Genomic DNA, 20,337 nt, shown 5'->3' with positions numbered 1-20,337 from the left:
GTGTGTGTGTTTGGTTTTGAACAGTTCTAGTTTTATTTTGACAAAATGGTTATTTTTATGTTTGAAACTTTAAGATCAAGTCGCAAATACTTGTTGAGAGCCTTTTTTTTGGAAGTTTTACAAGCTGCTGCTAGCGGCCAAACAGCTGGAAAGCCTACGTTGTCTATCATTGTTATGCTTTATACCCAGCTGTTTGGCCGTTAGCAGCTAAAAATTGTCGTTAAATACCCTCTTTCTTATTTCCGACTTGATTGCCAGTTTGTAGTAATATGAGAGAGATGAAAAGAGGTAGTCAGGTTGTTTACACAAAGCTGCTAAAGATTTATGACATGGTAATAGCTTCTCTCAGACAGTTATAGTGTTTACACAAATCTGCTGAAGTTATATAACATGGTAATAGCTTATCTCAGATAGTTAGAGTGTTTACACAAAGCTGCTACAGTTTTAGGACACGATAAGAGCTACTGTATGGTAGTTTGGGTGTTTCCACAGAGCGGCTAAAGTTCCATGACATGGTAAGAGCTACTGTATGTTAGTTTGGTTGTTTATACAAAGCTGCTGAAGTTTTATGACATGGTAAGAGCTATTGTAAGGTAGTTAGGGTGTTTACACAAAGCTGCTAAAGATTTTTAACATGGTAATATCTTATCTCAGATAGTTAGAGTGTTTACACAAAGCTGCTAAAGTTTTAGGACACGATAAGAGCTACTCTATGGTAGTTAGGGTGTTTCCACAGAGCTGCTAAAGTTTTATGACACGGTATTAGCCACTGTATGGCAGTTTGGGTGTTTACACAAAGCTTCAAATGTTAGGACACGATAAGAGCTACTGTATGGTAGTTTGGGTGTTTCCACAAATCTGCTAAAGTTTTTTGACACGATAATAGCCACTGTATGGCAGTTTGGGTATTTCCACAGAGCTGCTAAAGTTTTATGACACAATAAAAGCCACTGTATTGCAGTTTGGGTGTTTACACAAAACTGCTAAAGTTTTATGACATGGTAAGAGCTAATGAAAGGTAGTTAGGGTGTTTACACAAAGTTGCTAAAGTTTTATGACATGGTAAAGGCTTCTGTAAGGTATTTTGGGTGCTTACACAAATCTGCTAAAGTTCCATGACATGTTAAGAGCTACTGTAATGTAGTTTGGGTGTTTACACAAAGTTGCTAAAGTTTTAGGACATGATAAGAGCTACTGTATGGTAGTTTGGGTATTTCCACAAATCTGCTAAAGTTTTATGACACGGTAAGAGCTACTGTAAGGTAGTTAGAGTGTTTACACAAAGCTGCTAAAGTTTTGGGACACATTAAGAGCTACTGTATGGTAGTTAGGGTGTTTACACAAAGTTGCTAAAGTTTTATGACATGGTAAGAGCTACTGTGAGGTAGTTAGTAAAGTTTTATGACATGGTACGAGCTACTGTAAGGTAGTTTAAGTGTTTACACAAAGTTGCTAAAGTTTTAGGACACGATAAGAGCTACTGTATGGTAGTTTGGGTGTTTCCACAAAGCTGCTAAAGTTTCATGACATGATAAGAGCTACTGTAAGGTAGTTAGGGTGTTTACACAAAGCTGCTAAAGTTTTATGACATGGTAAAGGCTTCTGTAAGGTATTTTGGGTGCTTACACAAATCTGCTAAAGTTCCATGCATAAGGAAAAAGGATAAGAGGATGAATACTCACCCCTTTTTCATGGTAAAATACTACTTCCCCATCCCTAAATTTAGAAGCAGACGAAAATCAAATACCGCCCAGGGCTTTTTGTAAGTCAATCATAAATAATAATGTGAATAAAAAGAAAAGCGATATTTAACAAACAGCCGTGGGCGGTCAGAATCAGCTGAATGTTCATTATGAAAAAAATTTCCCCCTTTTTAGAAATAGAAGGATTCATCATTCATGGACAAATTTTTTTTAATAAAAATAAAATTCTATGTAATTTTTAATTATAACATTAAAACGAAAATATCTAATCTAATATTCTTGCCCTAAATATGGAAATAGTAAAAAGTAAAAAAATATTTTTTTTAATAATTTTTAATCCTCCCATTTGAAAAGTAGTGGAATAGCAATAAATTTTAGCCCGGCAACAGCGCTGAGTAGGCCTCTAGGCCCACTGCCTATTTTCGTCTTCTAGTTGCTTCGATTCCTCTCATTAATTTTTTTCTCTATGGTTCCATGACATGATAAGAGCTACTGTACCCCCCATTTAAAATTTACCCCTACCCTGGGGATGCCGTAGGCACCCCCAACCATTTAGGAGGGGGTATTTACCCCTCCCAAACTAATTTAGGGGGGTAAATACCCCCCTTCCAAAATAAAAAATCTCTAATAAAAAAAAATTTTTAATACTAAATATTTAATAAAATTTAAATTACCCCCCGAAAAAAAATTTTTCCACGGGGGAAAATTTGGGGGGGGGGGTATTTTAAATTCACCCCTGCTAACAGATTTCAGAGGGGGTAATTACCCCCCCCCCAAAGCAAATTTGCGGTGCGCTTCGCACGCCATTTTACCCCCCCAAAAACGAATTACCTCCCCCTTAACAAATTTTTACCCCCCCCCCCCAAAAAAAAAAAAAATGGACGTCTATGATTTTGTGTATCATTATTGGAAATGTATATAAATCTATCGGCCATTGTCTTATTCCTGTAGATCCCTTGGTTATATATATGAATGTTGCCATCCTTATTTTTTTGTGTAGATTGTGAGAATTCCTTTGTGTGGAATTGAATTCTTGTGTAGAATATTTTTTGTGTAGATTGTGAGAACTCCTTTGTGTGGAATTGAATTCTTGTGTAGAATATTTTTTGTGTAGATTGTGAGAACTCCTTTGTGTGGAATTGAATTCTTGTGTAGAATATTTTTTGTGTAGATTGTGAGAACTCCTTTGTGTGGAATTGAATTCTTGTGTAGAATATTTTTTGTGTAGATTGTGAGAACTCCTTTGTGTGGAATTGAATTCTTGTGTAGAATATTTTTTGTGTAGATTGTGAGAACTCCTTTGTGTGGAATTGAATTCTTGTGTAGAATATTTTTTGTGTAGATTGTGAGAACTCCTTTGTGTGGAATTGAATTCTTGTGTAGAATATTTTTTGTGTAGATTGTGAGAACTCCTTTGTGTGGAATTGAATTCTTGTGTAGAATATTTTTTGTGTAGATTGTGAGAACTCCTTTGTGTGGAATTGAATTCTTGTGTAGAATATTTTTTGTGTAGATTGTGAGAACTCCTTTGTGTGGAATTGAATTCTTGTGTAGAATACTAATGGAAGGACATCATGTCTCTACCAGGAATTTTAAGGGATAAGACAATGGTAGATAGATTAATTCATACCCCCAATTAACCCATCTTTAGATTTCAATTACCAATCAAGTACCCAAAGATTTAAGACGAAGAATTAGAGATAGTAATTATAATACTTTGGGAACCAGAATAATTTTCAGTCTGGTGTCCCCTCCCTACCTGGGTCTCTAGTCAACATTGTCATATTAGTTAGTTAGAGTTTGTGTGGGTATCTTGCAAAATTATCATATCTGAACATCTATTTTTAAAAGCATAGCTTTTCTATAATTAGGGTCAGTCAGTCCGTCAGTCCGTCCGTGACTGATAACTTTTAAAAAAAATTTAGACATGTTAGAATTGTCCTATCGATTTCAAATTTTGCATGATGATTCCTGTAGTAGTTCGGTGTGATTTAGAAAGCGTAGCAACTCTATAATCGTTACCAGAATGTCTGTACGTCCATTTTAAATATGTTTTTTTTTAACTTTTTTAACAACAATTTTTATGTGATAAAATCATCCGATTGATCTTATTTTTGGATTACTGATTCCAATTACAGAAGGTAAAATATTATGAGCAAAGCATCTCTATAATCAAGTCATAAAAATATTCTTAAATAGTATTCTGTATTTAAGAAATTCTGCAACAAATTTACGTAAAATTTTGTCAAAACATATATATTCTTATTTTGTATATTCAGTTCTGACTCTAATGTTAATGTTCGTCTGTCATACCGTTTCAGAGCTTCGCTTTTATGGATTTTGTCATCCTTTTTTACCTAGCTAATTTGACAGTACCCACATAATTATACCATATAACTATACTACATCTTTTTTTTAGGGGCAATTTATTTAGAGAGGATGAAGGTACACTCCCTAAAAATAGATTAAAAAACAAACAATTTTCTTGGACCCATATTATATAAGATATATATAAATTATCTTGGTATGTAGCAAGAACTTGTGGTACAGACTGTCTTAAAGACAGACAGACAGACAGACATATAAATATAAACGTTAATAGGTACTTATCGCATCGTATTATAGACAGATTTCCGTGGATATTAAAATGGAAAATTATAAGATCAAAACCAGTCTTGTTAGCCCCGAGAAGCTGATTACTCGGGTTAACCAAACTGGTGTTAATTTTATGATTTTTATTTTAATATTCGTGAAAATTTGTGTGTACTACGATGCTATACATGATTTTTCAGAATGGTTGAGAACGGTTTCTATCTTAGCGAATATTAATCGGTTTTGCAGTCATACTGGAATAAAATTTACCAATTTTTTTTCTACTTGATTTAAGAATAACAAAATTTTATAAATTTTTTTCAGATTAAAAAATAGAAGTAAAAAAAAATGGTTGACTCCCATGGTAGGGTGTCCTGCCCCAGACTGCTGGATTATATCTGTATTGTTGGAAACAATAAACTTCCAAACAGGTAGTAGAGCTTGCCTGCAGTATCGGCGCAGATGCTCTATAAACAGTGCATGTCATTGTACAAGTGTCCTTCGACCTTTGTGTGAGGAAAAACTTGGGTGAAGTCCCTTTCGTGGCAACGCCTCTTAAGGGGCGTTTCATCGTATTTTAACAGTAGCTTTTCTCCTTCTTTTTCTAGCCCCAGCAGGGCCAATTGCCTAACCATGCGGGGTAACCTAACTTAACCTAATCTAACCTCTCAAAAGCTATTATGAAAATACGACGAAAAGCCCCATAAGAGGCGTTGTCATGAAAGGGACTATACCCAAAAACTTTTATTTGATACCATGTATATTATTATTATAAATATATGTTTAATGATTTGTAGTTTGCTGCTGATAAAATGCGGCCTAATTTAGTTACATCTGCCAGGCTCTGGCTATAGGTATTGTTAACTTGGAGGGAGGGGATATTGGACTGTAAATTAATATGGTACTCATTTTTAAAAAGCGAAGTTTTTCTATAATTAGGGTCGGTCCGTCCGTCCGTACGTCCGTCCGTCCGTACGTCCGTCCGTCCGTACGTCCGTCACAGAGAGTTAGCTCTTTTCGTTAATTTAAACAGGTTATAATTGTCCTATCGATTCGAAACTTTGCATGATGATTACTGTAGTAGTTAGGTACAATTTAGAAAGCGTAGCAACTCTATAATCAATACCAGAATGTCCGTACGTCTATTTTAAACATGTCGATTTCTAACTTTTTTGACAACAAATTTTTGTATGTTAAAATTATCTAATTCTTCTGATTTTTTATAACTGATTTCTGTTACAACAAGGTACAATGTTATAAGCAAAGCATCTCTATAAACAAGTCTCAAAAATGTAAGTATGTCCTTAAACAGTATCATCTATTTATGCCGTTTTGCAACAAATTTACTAACAATATTGTTTGTATTGATGCATTAATATTCTGCTAATTCAGTTCTGACAATCTGCAAGTGTTAATGTTCGTTTGTCCTTCCATTTCAGAGCTTCGCTTTTATGGATGTTGTCATCCTTGCTTATAATCAGGAACTTTGATTGATTGGTTCAAAATAGCAATGTCCGAATCATAACACCAATTCATCATCATTGGGGATGTACAACAATTTATCGTCCATTGTCTTATCCCTGAAAGTCCCTGATTATTATGCAAATATTGAAATGGCAACGGGATTCAAAATTAATGACAAGATTATCAAGAAACATTGGAGTTAACCTAGATGTGTTGAACCCGTTTGTACATTAAGGCATTTCTTTTTTTTTCACAGCTATTGGCTATTCCCCTACTCTAGGGTAATTTCACTTTTAGTTTTATTTGGGGTATAGTCCCTTTCGTGCGATTCAGCGTATTTTGAAAATGGCTTTTGATAGGTTAGGTTATATTGGGTTAGGTGATTGCCCCGCAGGGTTAGAGCCCCCCTCAGGGGCTAGAAATATGAGAAAAGCTACAGTGAAAATACAAAGAAACGCCCCTTAAGCGGCGTTGTCACGAAAGGGACCATACCCTTTTATTTTTAGAAGTAAAAAATTTATTTTGGGTGTGTTCTTTTTTCCTACGGGCAGGCAGATTCTCAGGGGAATTGAGTTCAGCGGTTAGCGAAATCTTTCGCTACAAACACACAGACAGACACAAAGACATCCTGTTACAATCATAACAATTTACCTACCCTATAATAACATATCAAAAGCTACTGTGAAAATACGAATGAACCCGCTACATCGTTTTCTTTGTATGATCCAGAAATTTATAATAACAAATTATATTAATACTTGTAAGCACATTTTACTTGTCAATGCCTCAAAAAATATAAACTTTAAAAGTTTTAGAAAGCAGTGGTCTAAATAAATGGTAATAATTGATCTATTGTAAACAATAGATTTAGGTAATTTTAAGAAAAGCCCAAAACCATCCCTAGATATATGAAGCTTCCAAATAAGATTAATAAAATATCCCCAAAAATTTTAAATTTAAAAATGGTTTTTATTTGAAAATAAGAAATGCTATCTGATAATTTTTAAAATGCTATTTATTAATATTCTTACCAAATAAATTTCATTCACAGTTAAAGTTTTTTTCTTCTAAAAGACCAAATTAAACGTTTAATTTGTAATGTATTTTTTTTATAGAAACTGTAGCACCCAAACACCAGAATTATTAAGAAGATACCCAGCCACTGATCATAGGGTAGGTACTCAGATAGATAGATAGATAGATAGATAGATAGATAGATAGATAGATAGATAGATAGATAGATAGATAGATAGATAGATAGATAGATAGATAGATAGATAGATAGATAGATAGATAGATAGATAGATAGATAGATAGATAGATAGATAGATAGATAGATAGATAGATAGATAGATAGATAGATATATAGATAGATAGATAGATAGATAGATGGGTAGATAGATAGATAGTCAAAACTCTTTAGCCAATAATTTAATCTACTAAATTAGTAATTTTGTTTATCATCATTGGGGATGTACATCAATGTATCGGTCATTCATAAAGATTCATAAAGAAAATATAATTACAAGGGTTAAAATTTACAAAGAAAAAGAAAAGCGTGGAAACTGTAATTTGTTCTAAATATATTAGAATTGTCATAGTAATGATTATGAGGACGAAGCCCAATCTGTCCTACTTTTGATTCATGTGACGTCATAGAAATGAGGGAGATGAGATGAGAAGTGGAAAAGAAAACCTCTAAAAGAGAGATGAATAGTCCCTCATTTTTATGACGCCACACAGGAATCAAAAGTAGGACAGATTGGGCTTTGTTGATTATGATTATCCCCTTGATTTACATTTTTCAAAATTAAGGGGGTGTAATCATTGCTCGGAAAATACCGATTAACGTTTTAAAAGTGTTGCCCTTTGGTTTTAAACAAAATCAAAGACAAAACTACTTTTATATAAGCTTTAAACTTATCTTAAATGATATTATTATTAAAATAATTATATATGATCACGAAATTAATGTATACATACTATCTTAATTCAAGAATAATTATCTCTCGTATTTATTCGAATCCGGTGGATAGGAACCGGTTCTCATCCATACGAAAAAAAACTATATCTAGCATCGTATAATATCCAGCTTTCTACGAATATAAAAATGTACAATCAAAAGATTAAAACCAATTTTTTTAGCCTGTGCCTACGGCACCTAGGGGCGAAAAGACGTTTATAATACGATGCGAGAAATAACTATTCTCACATCTTGTTAATGACAGACAGGAAGATGATTATAATCCCACCACAGATTATGACGTCATACGATAGAATTTACCAATGAGAGGCCAGCATTAATTTTACCATTGGTTAATTACAGTGTATACTGGCCTCTCGTTGGCTATTCTATCGTATGGCGTCATAATCTGTTGAGGGACTTTTATAACTCTCACAGGTAGTAAAATGGAAAATCATAGGATTATATATAGTTTATTTGGCCCTAAAGGGCCGAAGGCCCGTGCTAACAAAACAGGGGTTGATTTTTCTTTTAAGTTAGTGAAATTTCTCTATAATACGACGCGATACATAATCTTTAAGTTTTATTATTCCTGCGGATATGAACCAGATTCGTAGCCATTACTACCTGTTACCCACTTGTGGATGTTAGGATAACCTTTTGATTTCACAACCTTTGTCTGAGAAGTCATAACTGTGCCTAGTAATGAGTTGTGCCTGTTTATTGGCCAAGGCATTCCCCATACTCTAAATATTTTTAAAAAAAATGAAATGATATACGTATATTATCCGTAAAACTAAGGTATAAAAGATTATAATTTGAGGTGTTCACAGTCACATAAGTTTAATGCATATATATTTTTTTAAGGATTTTGTGCTTCCAAAAGACATGACGTATTTCTGTCAACCAGAGGGATGTACTTTTGCTTCCTGCAGACGGCCACAGGTAAATAATTACAATTACGCTAGTTGTCGAGAGCCCATTAATCTTTATATCATATAGGCAAGGACGTCCAATTTAAAAAAAAATTGGGGGGGGGGGGACAAATTAAAAATCACCCCCACTTTGGACGCCCCTGTAGTATATTATATGCTGAATAAATACAAGCCTATAAATCAATAATCTAATATACGTAATTAAATATACGAACATAAAAAAAAGTAAGGATAACTAATTAATTATATCTACGTAATTTAACCTTGATTAGCAATATCAATAATTACTAGCGGCTACGCCCCTAGAGGCATATTAGTAAAGCAAAGGGTAAGGTCGACACTTCAGTTTTGTTTACAAGGTTTACATATTTTGATACATAAGGTGTAAAAAATTCTTCGTTCGTAAAATATAAAGCATATGTCAATTTGCTAGCAGACGAAAAAGGTCCTTAACATGGGGATCCAGGTAGTTGTCTTGTTATACATCTATACTATAAATTTATTTCGTATATAACCAGAAATAACCAAAGGCGTTTGTCTGCTAGAATTTTCTTTTTAATTCCATCAGCCATTCTTGTGATCTTTATATACAAATATTTTTTTATTTTAGACTAAAGATACAGACAGCTTTGTGTTCACATTAACAGACAAGGATTCTGGTATAACTAGGTATTAATATATATATAGATAGATAGATAGACATACGGATAGATAGATAGATAAGTAGATAAATAGATAGAAAGATGGATTGATAGATACAAACAGTTTTGTGTTCACATTAACAGACAAGGATTCTGGTATAACTAGGTATTAGTATATATATAGATAGATAGATAGACATACGGATAGATAGATAGATAAGTAGATAAATAGATAGAAAGATGGATTGATAGATACAAACAGTTTTGTGTTCACATTAACAGACAAGGATTCTGGTATAACTAGGTATTAAGATAGATAGATAGACAGATAAATAGATAGAAAGATGGATTGATAGATAAAAACAGTTTTGTGTTCACATTAACAGACAAGGATTCTGGTATAACTAGGTATTAAAATATATATAGATAGACAGATAGACAGATAGATAGATATAGATAAGTAGATAGAAAGATGGATTGATAGATACAAACAGTTATGTGTTTACATTAACAGACAAGGATTCTGGTATAACTAAATATTAAGATATAAAGATAGACAGATAGACATATGGATAGATAGATATAGATAAGTAGATAAATAGATAGAAAGATGGATTGATAGATACAAACAGTTTTGTGTTCACATTAACAGACAAGGATTCTGGTATAACTAGGTATTAAAATATAGATAGATAGACAGATAGATAGATATATATAGATAGACAGAAAGACATATGGATGGATAGATATATAAGTAGATAAATAGATAGAAAGATAGATTGATAGATAAAAACAGTTTTGTGTTCACATTAACAGACAAGGATTCTGGTATAACTAGGTATTAGTATAGATAGAAAGACAGATAGATAGATATATAGATAGACAGAAAGACATATGGATAGATAGATAGATATGTAGATAAATAGATAGAAAGATGGATTGATAGATACAAACAGTTTAGTGTTCACATTAACAGACAAGGATTCTGGTATAACTAGGTATTAATATGGATAGATAGATAGATAAGTAGATAGATAGATATATAAATAGACAGATAGACAGATAGATAGATAGATAGATAGATAGATAGATAAGTAGATAAACAGATAGAAAGATGGATTGATAGATACAAACAGTTTTGTGTTCACATTAACAGACAAGGATTCTGGTATAACTAGGTATTAATATATATAGATAGACAGATAGACATATGGATAGATAGATAGATAAGTAGATAAACAGACAAGGATTCTGGTATAACTAGGTATTAATATATAGATAGATAGACAGATAGATAGATAGATAGATAGATAAGTAGATAAACAGACAAGGATTCTGGTATAACTAGGTATTAATATAGATAGAAAGATAGATAGACATATGGATAGATAGATAGATAAGTAGATAAACAGATAGAAAGATGGATTGATAGATACAAACAGTTTTGTGTTCACATTAACAGACAAGGATTCTGGTATAACTAGGTATTAATATAGATAGATAGACAGATAGATAGATAGATAGAAAGATGGATTGATAGATACAAACAGTTTTGTGTTCACATTAACAGACAAGGATTCTGGTATAACTAGGTATTAATATAGATAGATAGACAGATAGATAGATATATATAGATAGACAGAAAGACATATGGATAGATAGATAGATATGTAGATAAACAGATAGAAAGATGGATTGATAGATACAGACAGTTTTGTGTTCACATTAACAGACAAGGATTCTGGTATAACTAGGTATTAATATGGATAGATAGATAGATAGATAGATAGATAGATAAGTAGATAAACAGATATAAAGATGGATTGAAAGATACAAACAGTTTTGTGTTCACATTAACAGACAAGGATTCTGGTATAACTAGGTATTAATATAGATAGATAAACAGATAGACATATGGATAGATAGATAGAAAGATGGATTGATAGATACAAACAGTTTTGTGTTCACATTAACAGACAAGGATTCTGGTATAACTAGGTATTAATATAGATAGATTGACAGATAGACATATGGATAGATAGATAGATAAGTAGATAGAAAGATGGATTGATAGATACAAACAGTTTAGTGTTCACATTAACAGACAAGGATTCTGGTATAACTAGGTATTAAGATATATAGATAGACAGATAGATAAGTAGATAAATAGATAGATAGATGGATTGATAGATACAAACAGTTTTGTGTTCACATTAACAGACAAGGATTCTGGTATAACTAGGTATTAAGATAGATAGATAAACAGATAGACATATGGATAGATAGATAGAAAGATGGATTGATAGATACAAACAGTTTTGTGTTCACATTAACAGACAAGGATTCTGGTATAACTAGGTATTAATATATGTATATATATAGACAGATAGACATATGGATAGATAGATAGATAGATAAGTAGATAAATAGATAGAAAGATGGATTGATAGATACAAACAGTTTTGTGTTCACATTGCTGGTAAGCAATATTTCCAAAAATCTATGAATTTGAAAGGCTGCTACCTGCCAAACGGCTGAATGTACAGATCATACCCGCACACCATTTTAAGTGGCATAAGAAGGCCTACAAATAATCTGGAATAGCCAAGATCCAATTATGCACAGGGAAAGTTTCACTGAAGAAAAAAAAAGTAAAATAGGTCTTCATCGCGCATTTCTCTGCACTGCGAGATAATTATGCATTATTGATCTATGACTATTCCAGATTATTTGTAGGCCTTCTTATGCCGCTTAAGACAGTGTGCGGGCATGATCTGTACGTTCAGCCGTTTAGCAGATAGCAGCCTTTAAAATTCATAGATTTTTTGGAAATATTGCTTACCAACAATATTTTACCGTGAACTGCAGTAGATCCTAATTTCTTGTTATATTCATAATTATTGATTTGGTTGTTTTATCTAAAATGATTTTGCCATATAAGTAAGTTTTTCAAAATATAATTAACCTAAAAAGACTCCAAAAATGTGTAAAAAATGCTTTACTTAAAACCTAAATTTTTTATTACACTTTTGTATAAAGATTCTGCTAGTAACAAAAAATAAAAGTATTTGTACTTTGATTTTGTTAAAAAAGTCGTTTCATGTAAAAAGTTACTTTTTGCTCAGTCACTTTTTCAAAACTTTAGCTTTAAAAATGTCCGTTGTTAATGTAGGTAAACATTAAATTTTTGTATATTCTTGTGTGAAAATGTATAGAGAACAAGAACATATGCCACTTTTGATGATACATTAAGAAACAAGGATGACAACATCCATAAAAGCGAAGCACTGAAACGGTAGGACAAACGGACATGAACACTTATATAGTGTCAAAACTGAATAATCAAAATATAAATGTATAAGATTCGAAGCAAAATTGTAAGTAAATTTGTTGAAAAACTGCTTGATACAGGATAATGTTTATGGACATACTTACATTTTTAGGACTTGATTATAGAGTTGCTTCGCTTATAATATTGTACTTTGTTGTCCAAGAAATCAGTATACCAAAAATCAGATCAAACGGATAATTAGATCACATAAAGATTTGTTGTCAAAAAAGTTAAAAATCAACATGTTTAAAATGGACGTACGGACATTCTGGTAATGATTATAGAGTAGCTACGATTTCTAAATCGTACCTAACTCCTACAGGAATCATCATGCAAAGTTTGAAATCGATAGGACAATTCTAACATGCCTAAATTAACGAATAAAAGCTATCTATCTCGGACGGACGGACGGACGTACGGACGGACGGACCAACCCTAATTATAGAAAAGCTTCGCTTTTAAAAAGGGCTGTAAACCCTAAAAGATACTTTTTCGTGGGTCTTACTGTAGAAATAAAAAAAATGTAAAAAAGTGTATATGAATGTAGATATTATAACTTTTCTTTGTCTAAGGATTAAGATAAGATAATATTTTATATTTATAATTAATATTAATACATATTAGTAACTTTTTTACTTAGCTTTATTATATTTTTAATCATTAATAATAAAAAACAAGGATGAAAGTATCCTTGAAAATAATAATTATAAAATAAAATCTGTAACCAAAATTGAATCTTTATTATTGAAAGCTTTCGTGGATTTTGAAATTTTTGATAAAAAGCTAAATTTTCTTTTATGCGTCATAAATTCCATTGCCCTAAATATGTTCAAATTAAGATTTATTACTTTCAATTAATCTAACAAAAGTAAACAATGTTTGCTATTTCTAGAATTTTCATATTATATGATAAAATAGGATCTTTATGTTAACAAATATATTCTAAAGTAAGGTATGTATGCTTAAAACTTTGGACCAAATCATTTTAGAAATCAGTATTTTAAGTTTTACATAAAATGTGGACTTAATTATGCAAAAGTTACTTATAAAACTTATTGGGTATAGTCCCTTTCGTAACATCGCACCTTATGGGGCGATTCGTAGGACTATTCCAAACTTATTTAATAGAGCATAATTAAAACTCTGATCAACATTATTGTACCCTATCACCACAAGAATCTTTATAAAAAGTTTTAGATTAAGATTATGAATTTTTTATCCAGGTTTGGTGTCTGTTTGAACTTCTTCCGAGGAACAGTATTAAGTGCAGAGAGCATGGCCACAACCTCCTGTGACAGTGGTAATGGTTCTGCTTGCCATACAGAGGATGTCAGGAGTGCTGATTCTGCATTTTCCAGGTATAGATAGATAGCATGGCTACTGTGTCCTGTGACAGGTATAGATAGATAGATAGTATGGCTACTATGTCCTGTGACAGGTATAGATAGATAGATAGTATGGCTACTATGTCCTGTGACAGAAGCAAAGGGTCTGCCTGCCATACAGAAGGTGTCAGGAGTGCTGATTCTACATTCTCCAGGTATAGATAGATAGATAGTATGGCTACTATGTCCTGTGACAGGTATAGATAGATAGAAAGTATGGCTACTACCTCCTGTGACAGTGGCAATGGTTCTGCTTGCCATACAGAGGATGTCAGGAGTGCTGATTCTGCATTCTCCAGGTATAGATAGATAGATAGTATGGCTACTATGTCCTGTGTCAGGTATAGATAGATAGTTTCCACCCCTCCGCCCCGTTAAAGATGGTAGTTACACGACTCTAGGTGTCGAATCCCCATGACAAGGGTCAACACCCCTTTGACACAACGCCAAAAACAGTCAAAAGGGATGATGTCGGACTTTTAGGTATGTTGATTGTTATTCCCGAGAATAAATTTACGCCAATCGCCACTGAACAAATTGATATTTTTATTCCAGTATGTTTTCGAAACCGAATAATGTCCGCTAGATTAGAGCCGGTTCTCAGCCATACTAAAAAATTATGTATAGCTTCTATTATATCCAGTTTTCTACGAATATAAAAATGTACAATCATAATATCAAAACCAGTTTTGTTAGCCGTGCCTTCGGCAACTCGGGGCTAAAAAACCTGGTTTTAATATTATATTATTTTCATATTCGAAGAAAGTTGTTTATAATACGATGCGAAAAATAAATAATTTCAGTGATTACCGAAGTCAGTCAACCATAGGCCACAGTGATAGTGATAAGGACAGGGATGATGACAACAGGTAAATTCTGGGTAGGGTTGGGCCGGATATCCGGTCTGGCCGTTTATCCGGCCGGATATCCGGCCGGATACCGGATATTAAAACTATCCGGTTACATAATATCCGGCTGATTTTTGACGCCGGATATCCGGTTATCCGGCCAAATATCCGGTAAATTGCCGGATATCGAACGTTGGCCAGATATCCGACTGGAACCGGATATCCGGCATTAGAAATCTGCCGGATATCCGGTATCCGGTATCTGGCCAAAAAAGTATCCAGTCCAACCCTAATTCAGGGATATCAAGGGATAAGACAATGGAAGATAATTTGTTAAACATCCTTAATGATGATAAATAAAATTACCCCATCTGTAGATTATTGGTTAAAAAATAAGGACACTGCTTGTATGGTACCAACCATTTAAGATTAATAAAATACCCAAAATGTGACAAACCCCAAACTGTCCAGTTTTGAGCAAGACGATTCCTGTGACGTCATATAAAAAGGGAAGGGGGGAAGAAAATCTCTTTTCTCCCATCTCTTTTGAAGAGATTTTCTACCCCCCCCCCCCTTCCCTTTTTCTTTCCCGAAACGTATATGACGTTACTGGAATCGTCTTGCTCAAACTGGGGCAGTTTAGGGTTTGTCCCAAAATGTAGAAAATTTTAATTAACAAAATGCTTGTTATATAAAACTGAGATAATTGAGTTATTAGGAAACATCCCAATAGGGTTTTAGAATGTATATTTATTGTTAAATCAAAGTTCCAAAAGTTATGTTGTTATTGAAAAACAAAATTAATGTTTAGAAGTGAACCAAGACGAGGGGACTTACACCCGCGGCGCCACAAAGACCTTCAGGGGCGCTACTCCGCCCCTCCCCACCAACAACCACAACAAAGGGGAGGGCCCCACCAAGGTGTCGGGCCGCCCGGTAGCATCATTGAGGGACAGGAGAAGGGGGGTGGGTCGTGCCAGTACCTGTCCAATTTGACCGTTGAGGAAGCGTCGCGCAGCGGGTCAGCTTCCAGGAGGAAAAAGAGGCGGGATTGCAGAAATAGCGGCGGAGATTCACAACCGCCCCCCGAGTTGGGCCGACAGACCAGCCATAGATCCAGGTAAACTATTGGTCTAAGTAAGGGACTGTTCATCAAGGCTTTACATATATATTTTTTGAAAGCAAAGCCTTTTCTATAATTAGGGTCGGTCCGTTCGTCTGGAACGGTTGGCTTTATTGTGTAACGGTTAGCTCTTTTCGTTTATTTAGACAAGTTAGAATTGTACTATCGATTTCAAACTTAGCATGAGCTCTAAAATCGTTACAAGAAAGTTAGTGCATCCATTCAAAACAAGTAGATTTTTTAAACCTTTTCAACAACAATTTTTATGTGATATAATTATTCTATTTAACTGAATTTTGGAATACTGATTCCTATTACAACAAGGTACAATTATAGAAGCGAAGCATCTTTATAATTAAGTCCTTAAAATGTTAGTGTCTCCTTCAGTTGTTGCAACAAATTTACTTACAATTTTGTTACGAGTTAATGTTCGTTTTTCCTACAATTTTCAGAGCTTCGCTTTTATGGATGTTGTCATCCTTGTTTTTGGTGTACAGCACCAAAAATTGAAGGATTTATGCTCTTACTGAGAACAATTTTAAAGAAAATATCTTGATTTATGGCTGCGGCAGCCTAAAGTTAAAATGCCTTTCCAGGGAGGGAGGGGACATTGGACAGTAAAATATTTCCAAATCTGATATTCATATTTCACCATCCTCTAAAGATTTTTTCATTTATGTTTCAGACGACACAACCGCCGGAAACAGGTGTTGACCTCCCTGGTGTTGATAAGTTCACATCCCTTCCTCTCATCATTCAGAACCTGTTTGGCTGTTCTGAAACGGCTGGTGGACAGCTGTTCCAAGGCGCATTCCAGGTACATTACTTTTATGTTTTCACGGATTATAAGGGTTAAGACATTAAGACGATACAAATTAAAATACTTACCCCTTTGATAATAAAAATTATCCTTTCTGTAATAGAGTAAATCAATAGAGGGGGAAAGGGTGAAAATCAGCCAAAACGCTGCAAAAAAAAAGAAAAAACAAACTTATTGATAGCAGGCAAAAGGTCTCCAAGAAGTTGTCTGCAGGGGCGTCCAAGCTTTTTATTTTGGGGGGGGTAAAATTTTTCTAAGGGGGGGGTAATTCGGTTTTGGGGGGGGTAAAATGGCGCGCGAAGCGCGCCGCAAATTTTTTTACCCCCCCCAAAATTTTTACCCCGGGGGTAAAATTTGCTTGGGGGGGGTAATTACCCCCCTTGAAATTTTTTGGCAGGGGTAAAATTTGTTTACCCCCCCCAAAATTTACCCCCGGGGTAAAATTTTTGGGGGGGTAAGTTAAATTTTATCAAAAATTTAGTATTAAAAATGCGCGCGAAGCGCGCAAAATTTTTTTTTGTTAGAGATTTTCTATTTTGGGGGGGTATTTACCCCCCCAAAATTGTTTGGGGGGGGTAAATACCCCCTCCTAAATGGTTGGGGGTGCCTACGGCACCCCCAGGGTAGGGGTAAATTTAAAATGGGGGGGGGGGTAAAATGAAAAAAATTTTGGGGGTGCCTACGGCACCTCCAAATTCGTTTGGGGGGGGTAATCGCCCCATTACCCCCCCCCCCTTGGACGCCTATGGTTGTCTGGTTATACATCTATATTCATAGATGTATTATTTCTGTAGATTAAAACTATTGGTGATTTCCCACGAGGAGCCTAGTGGCACTGAACCCCCCTTCCTTATCTATTTAAAAGTAAAGGTGGGGTAGTTTTTTACTATGCCTATCCCCTGCGAGTCTTAAAAGAAAACTATTCTATTTATCAATGACCACCCCATTCCTTATAAGTTTCAGAGAAACTCTATTATTCATTTTGTCTCACCGTCCAATCGTAGCTCTATGAAAGAAATGTGATTTTTTCGGCTTTTATTCAAGATATTTTTTTGTTAAAAATACCCAATAACATAGAACTTAATTGATCTGTCTGCCTGTCGGTCATGCTAAAAAATAGATGTACATATTTATTTTTTTATAATGGTCTCGTTATTTTACATTTTCATTTTTTTGACTTCTGAACATCTGCTCTGTAGCTCACTTTGTCCGTTTGCCATCCATCTATGCGCTTTGCTACTTATGGATGTGTCCATGCTTGTCATTGTAGAGAGAGAGAGGGGACAATTGGCTGTTTATTACACTAGTACCCAAAGTTTTAACGTTTTTCTATTAGTTGGTTTAACAACTTTGGGGACTTAGTGAATTTTAATTGGTTGATTTATTAAGTTGAGTGTTCAACCGTTTAAACTACTGATTTTAATCTACAGAAGAGTTATTTTGTGTATCATAATCGGGAATTTACATCAATTTATCAGCAATTGCCTTATCCCTTTAGATCCCTGTTAAAATTGTATATATGTAAATACAAACTGAATTAAAAGTTGGACAAATAATAATAATAATAATAAGAAAACTCTGCATTAAGAATTCTATAATGAACAAGGATGAAAACATTCATAAAAGCAAAGCTTAACACTCAGATTTTATGTCAAGGACAGAGAGAGGGGGTACACTGTGCTGTTTATTACACTAGTCCCCAAAGTTTATAACTACGTTTTGTTTTGTTGGATAACAACTTTCGGGTCTTTTAATTGATTTTAATTTGTTGGTTTATTAAGTGTCAAAGCGTTTCAACCACTAATAGTAATCTACAGACGGGGTAATTTTGTGTATTAACATTGGGGATAAACATCAATTTATCGGCCATTGTCTTATCCCTTTAGATACTAGGAAAAGTAGAACCATATCGGTTCATTGGCTAGCGAGACCCTACGCTACAGACAGACAGACAGACAGACAGACAGACAGGCAACAAAAAGACATCCTATTTCTTTTATATAAGGATTATGTAGTAGTAATAAGATATATAAGTTTTCCGGAATTTTAAAGTTAGGGAGATTGAAATCTGCATCAAATTTTGAGGATTTTTTTTATAAAATTCGTTTTTTCTATAATTCTTTATCTAAAATCGGAAATGCAATTTAAGTTAATTAATTTTGGCATCTGTGATTGGTGGATTTAAAAAATCTGCGCTCTGATTGGATGGCGTACATCATTCAACCAATTAGAGCGCAGGTAGTTTAAAATCCACCTATCCTATTGGTCAAAATTAATTAACTTAAAATGCATTTCCGCTTTTAGATAAAGAATTATACAAAAAACGAATTTTATAAAAAATCCTTAAAATTTGATGCAGATTTCAAATCTCCCCCTAACCTTAAAATTCCGGAAAACTTATATATCTTAAGCTATAACAAACAAGGATTACAACATCCATAAAATCGAAGCACTGAAACGGTAGAACAAACGGACATTAACACTTGTAGTGTCAGAACTGAATAATCAGAATATGAATGTGTAAGAGTCGAAGCAAAATTTTAAGTAAATTTGTTGAAAAACTGTTTGATACAGGAAATGTTTATGGACGTACTTACATTTGTAGGACTTGATTAAAGAGTTGCTTCGTCTATATTAGTGTACTTAGTTGTCCCAGGAATCATTATACCAAAAATCAGACCAATCGGATTATTAGATCACATAAAAATTTGTTGTTAAAAAAGTAAAAAAATAAACATGTTGAAAATGGACGTACGGACATTCTGGTAATGATTATAGAGTTGCTACGCTTTCTAAATCGTACCTAACTATTACAGGAATCACAATGCAAAGTTTGAAATCGATAGGACAATTTTAACATGCCTAAATTACAAAAGAAGCTATCCGTTCCGGACGGACGTAAGGACGGACGGACCGACCATAATTATAGAAAAGCTTCGCTTTTAAAAAGTTTTTAATGATACACAAAGTTTTTACATTTATAGAAGTAACAACTATAGCAGTTGCACTAATACGAAAACATATTCTAATTAGGGATCTAAAGGGATAAGACAATTCCATGTAAATCCCAAATGTTGGTTTCCGAGACAGCGCAAAATGGCACCAAAAAATGACGTCATACAATAAAGTTGTCCAATGAGAGGCCAGTATACATTGTAATTGACCAATGGTAAAAAATATACTCGCCTCTTATTGGTTATTTAATCGTTTTTTTGGTGCCATTTTCTGCTGTCTCGGGGTTTCCCCATATGTAGATTAAAATTATTGGTTGATAAGTTTGGACATTGCTAGTTTGAAGCTACCATTCATGATTTATTAAAAGTTCCCAATGTTTTAAGCCAACAAATGTTTTAAAAACTTTTATTACCATTAAAATTTCCAGCCAATGATCCCCGCCTTCCCTGAATTCTAATACGTACGGACTTCCTGGTAACGTTATAGAGTTGAAATTCTTTCTAAATTGTACCTACCTGTGACAGTAATCATCATAAAAAGTTGAAAATTTATAGATCAATTATAACATGTCAAAATT

General features: G+C 33.8%; 1 protein-coding gene across 1 annotated transcript in view; it reads left to right on the top strand.

Annotated features, from left to right (window-relative positions):
* Positions 1-4,617: 4,617 nt before the first annotated feature.
* Positions 4,618-20,337, top strand: part of LOC145320206 (uncharacterized) — a 106,024-nt gene continuing 90,304 nt past the window's right edge. The window contains exons 1-8 of the mRNA XM_080162645.1: positions 4,618-4,726; positions 6,875-6,932; positions 8,590-8,667; positions 9,268-9,326; positions 13,853-13,987; positions 14,818-14,883; positions 15,674-15,982; positions 16,671-16,802. Of these exons, the coding sequence (XP_080018771.1) occupies positions 4,644-4,726; positions 6,875-6,932; positions 8,590-8,667; positions 9,268-9,326; positions 13,853-13,987; positions 14,818-14,883; positions 15,674-15,982; positions 16,671-16,802 (920 nt within the window). The 5' untranslated portion in view covers positions 4,618-4,643. The remainder of the gene's footprint in view (positions 4,727-6,874; positions 6,933-8,589; positions 8,668-9,267; positions 9,327-13,852; positions 13,988-14,817; positions 14,884-15,673; positions 15,983-16,670; positions 16,803-20,337) is intronic.

This window comes from Acartia tonsa, chromosome 5, assembly GCF_053477335.1.
Source record: "Acartia tonsa isolate MP-2025a chromosome 5, ASM5347733v1, whole genome shotgun sequence".
NCBI classification, from domain to species: Eukaryota; Metazoa; Arthropoda; class Copepoda; order Calanoida; family Acartiidae; genus Acartia; species Acartia tonsa.
Note: the sequence above shows the minus strand (reverse complement) of the source record. Positions and strands in the feature narration are given on the sequence as shown.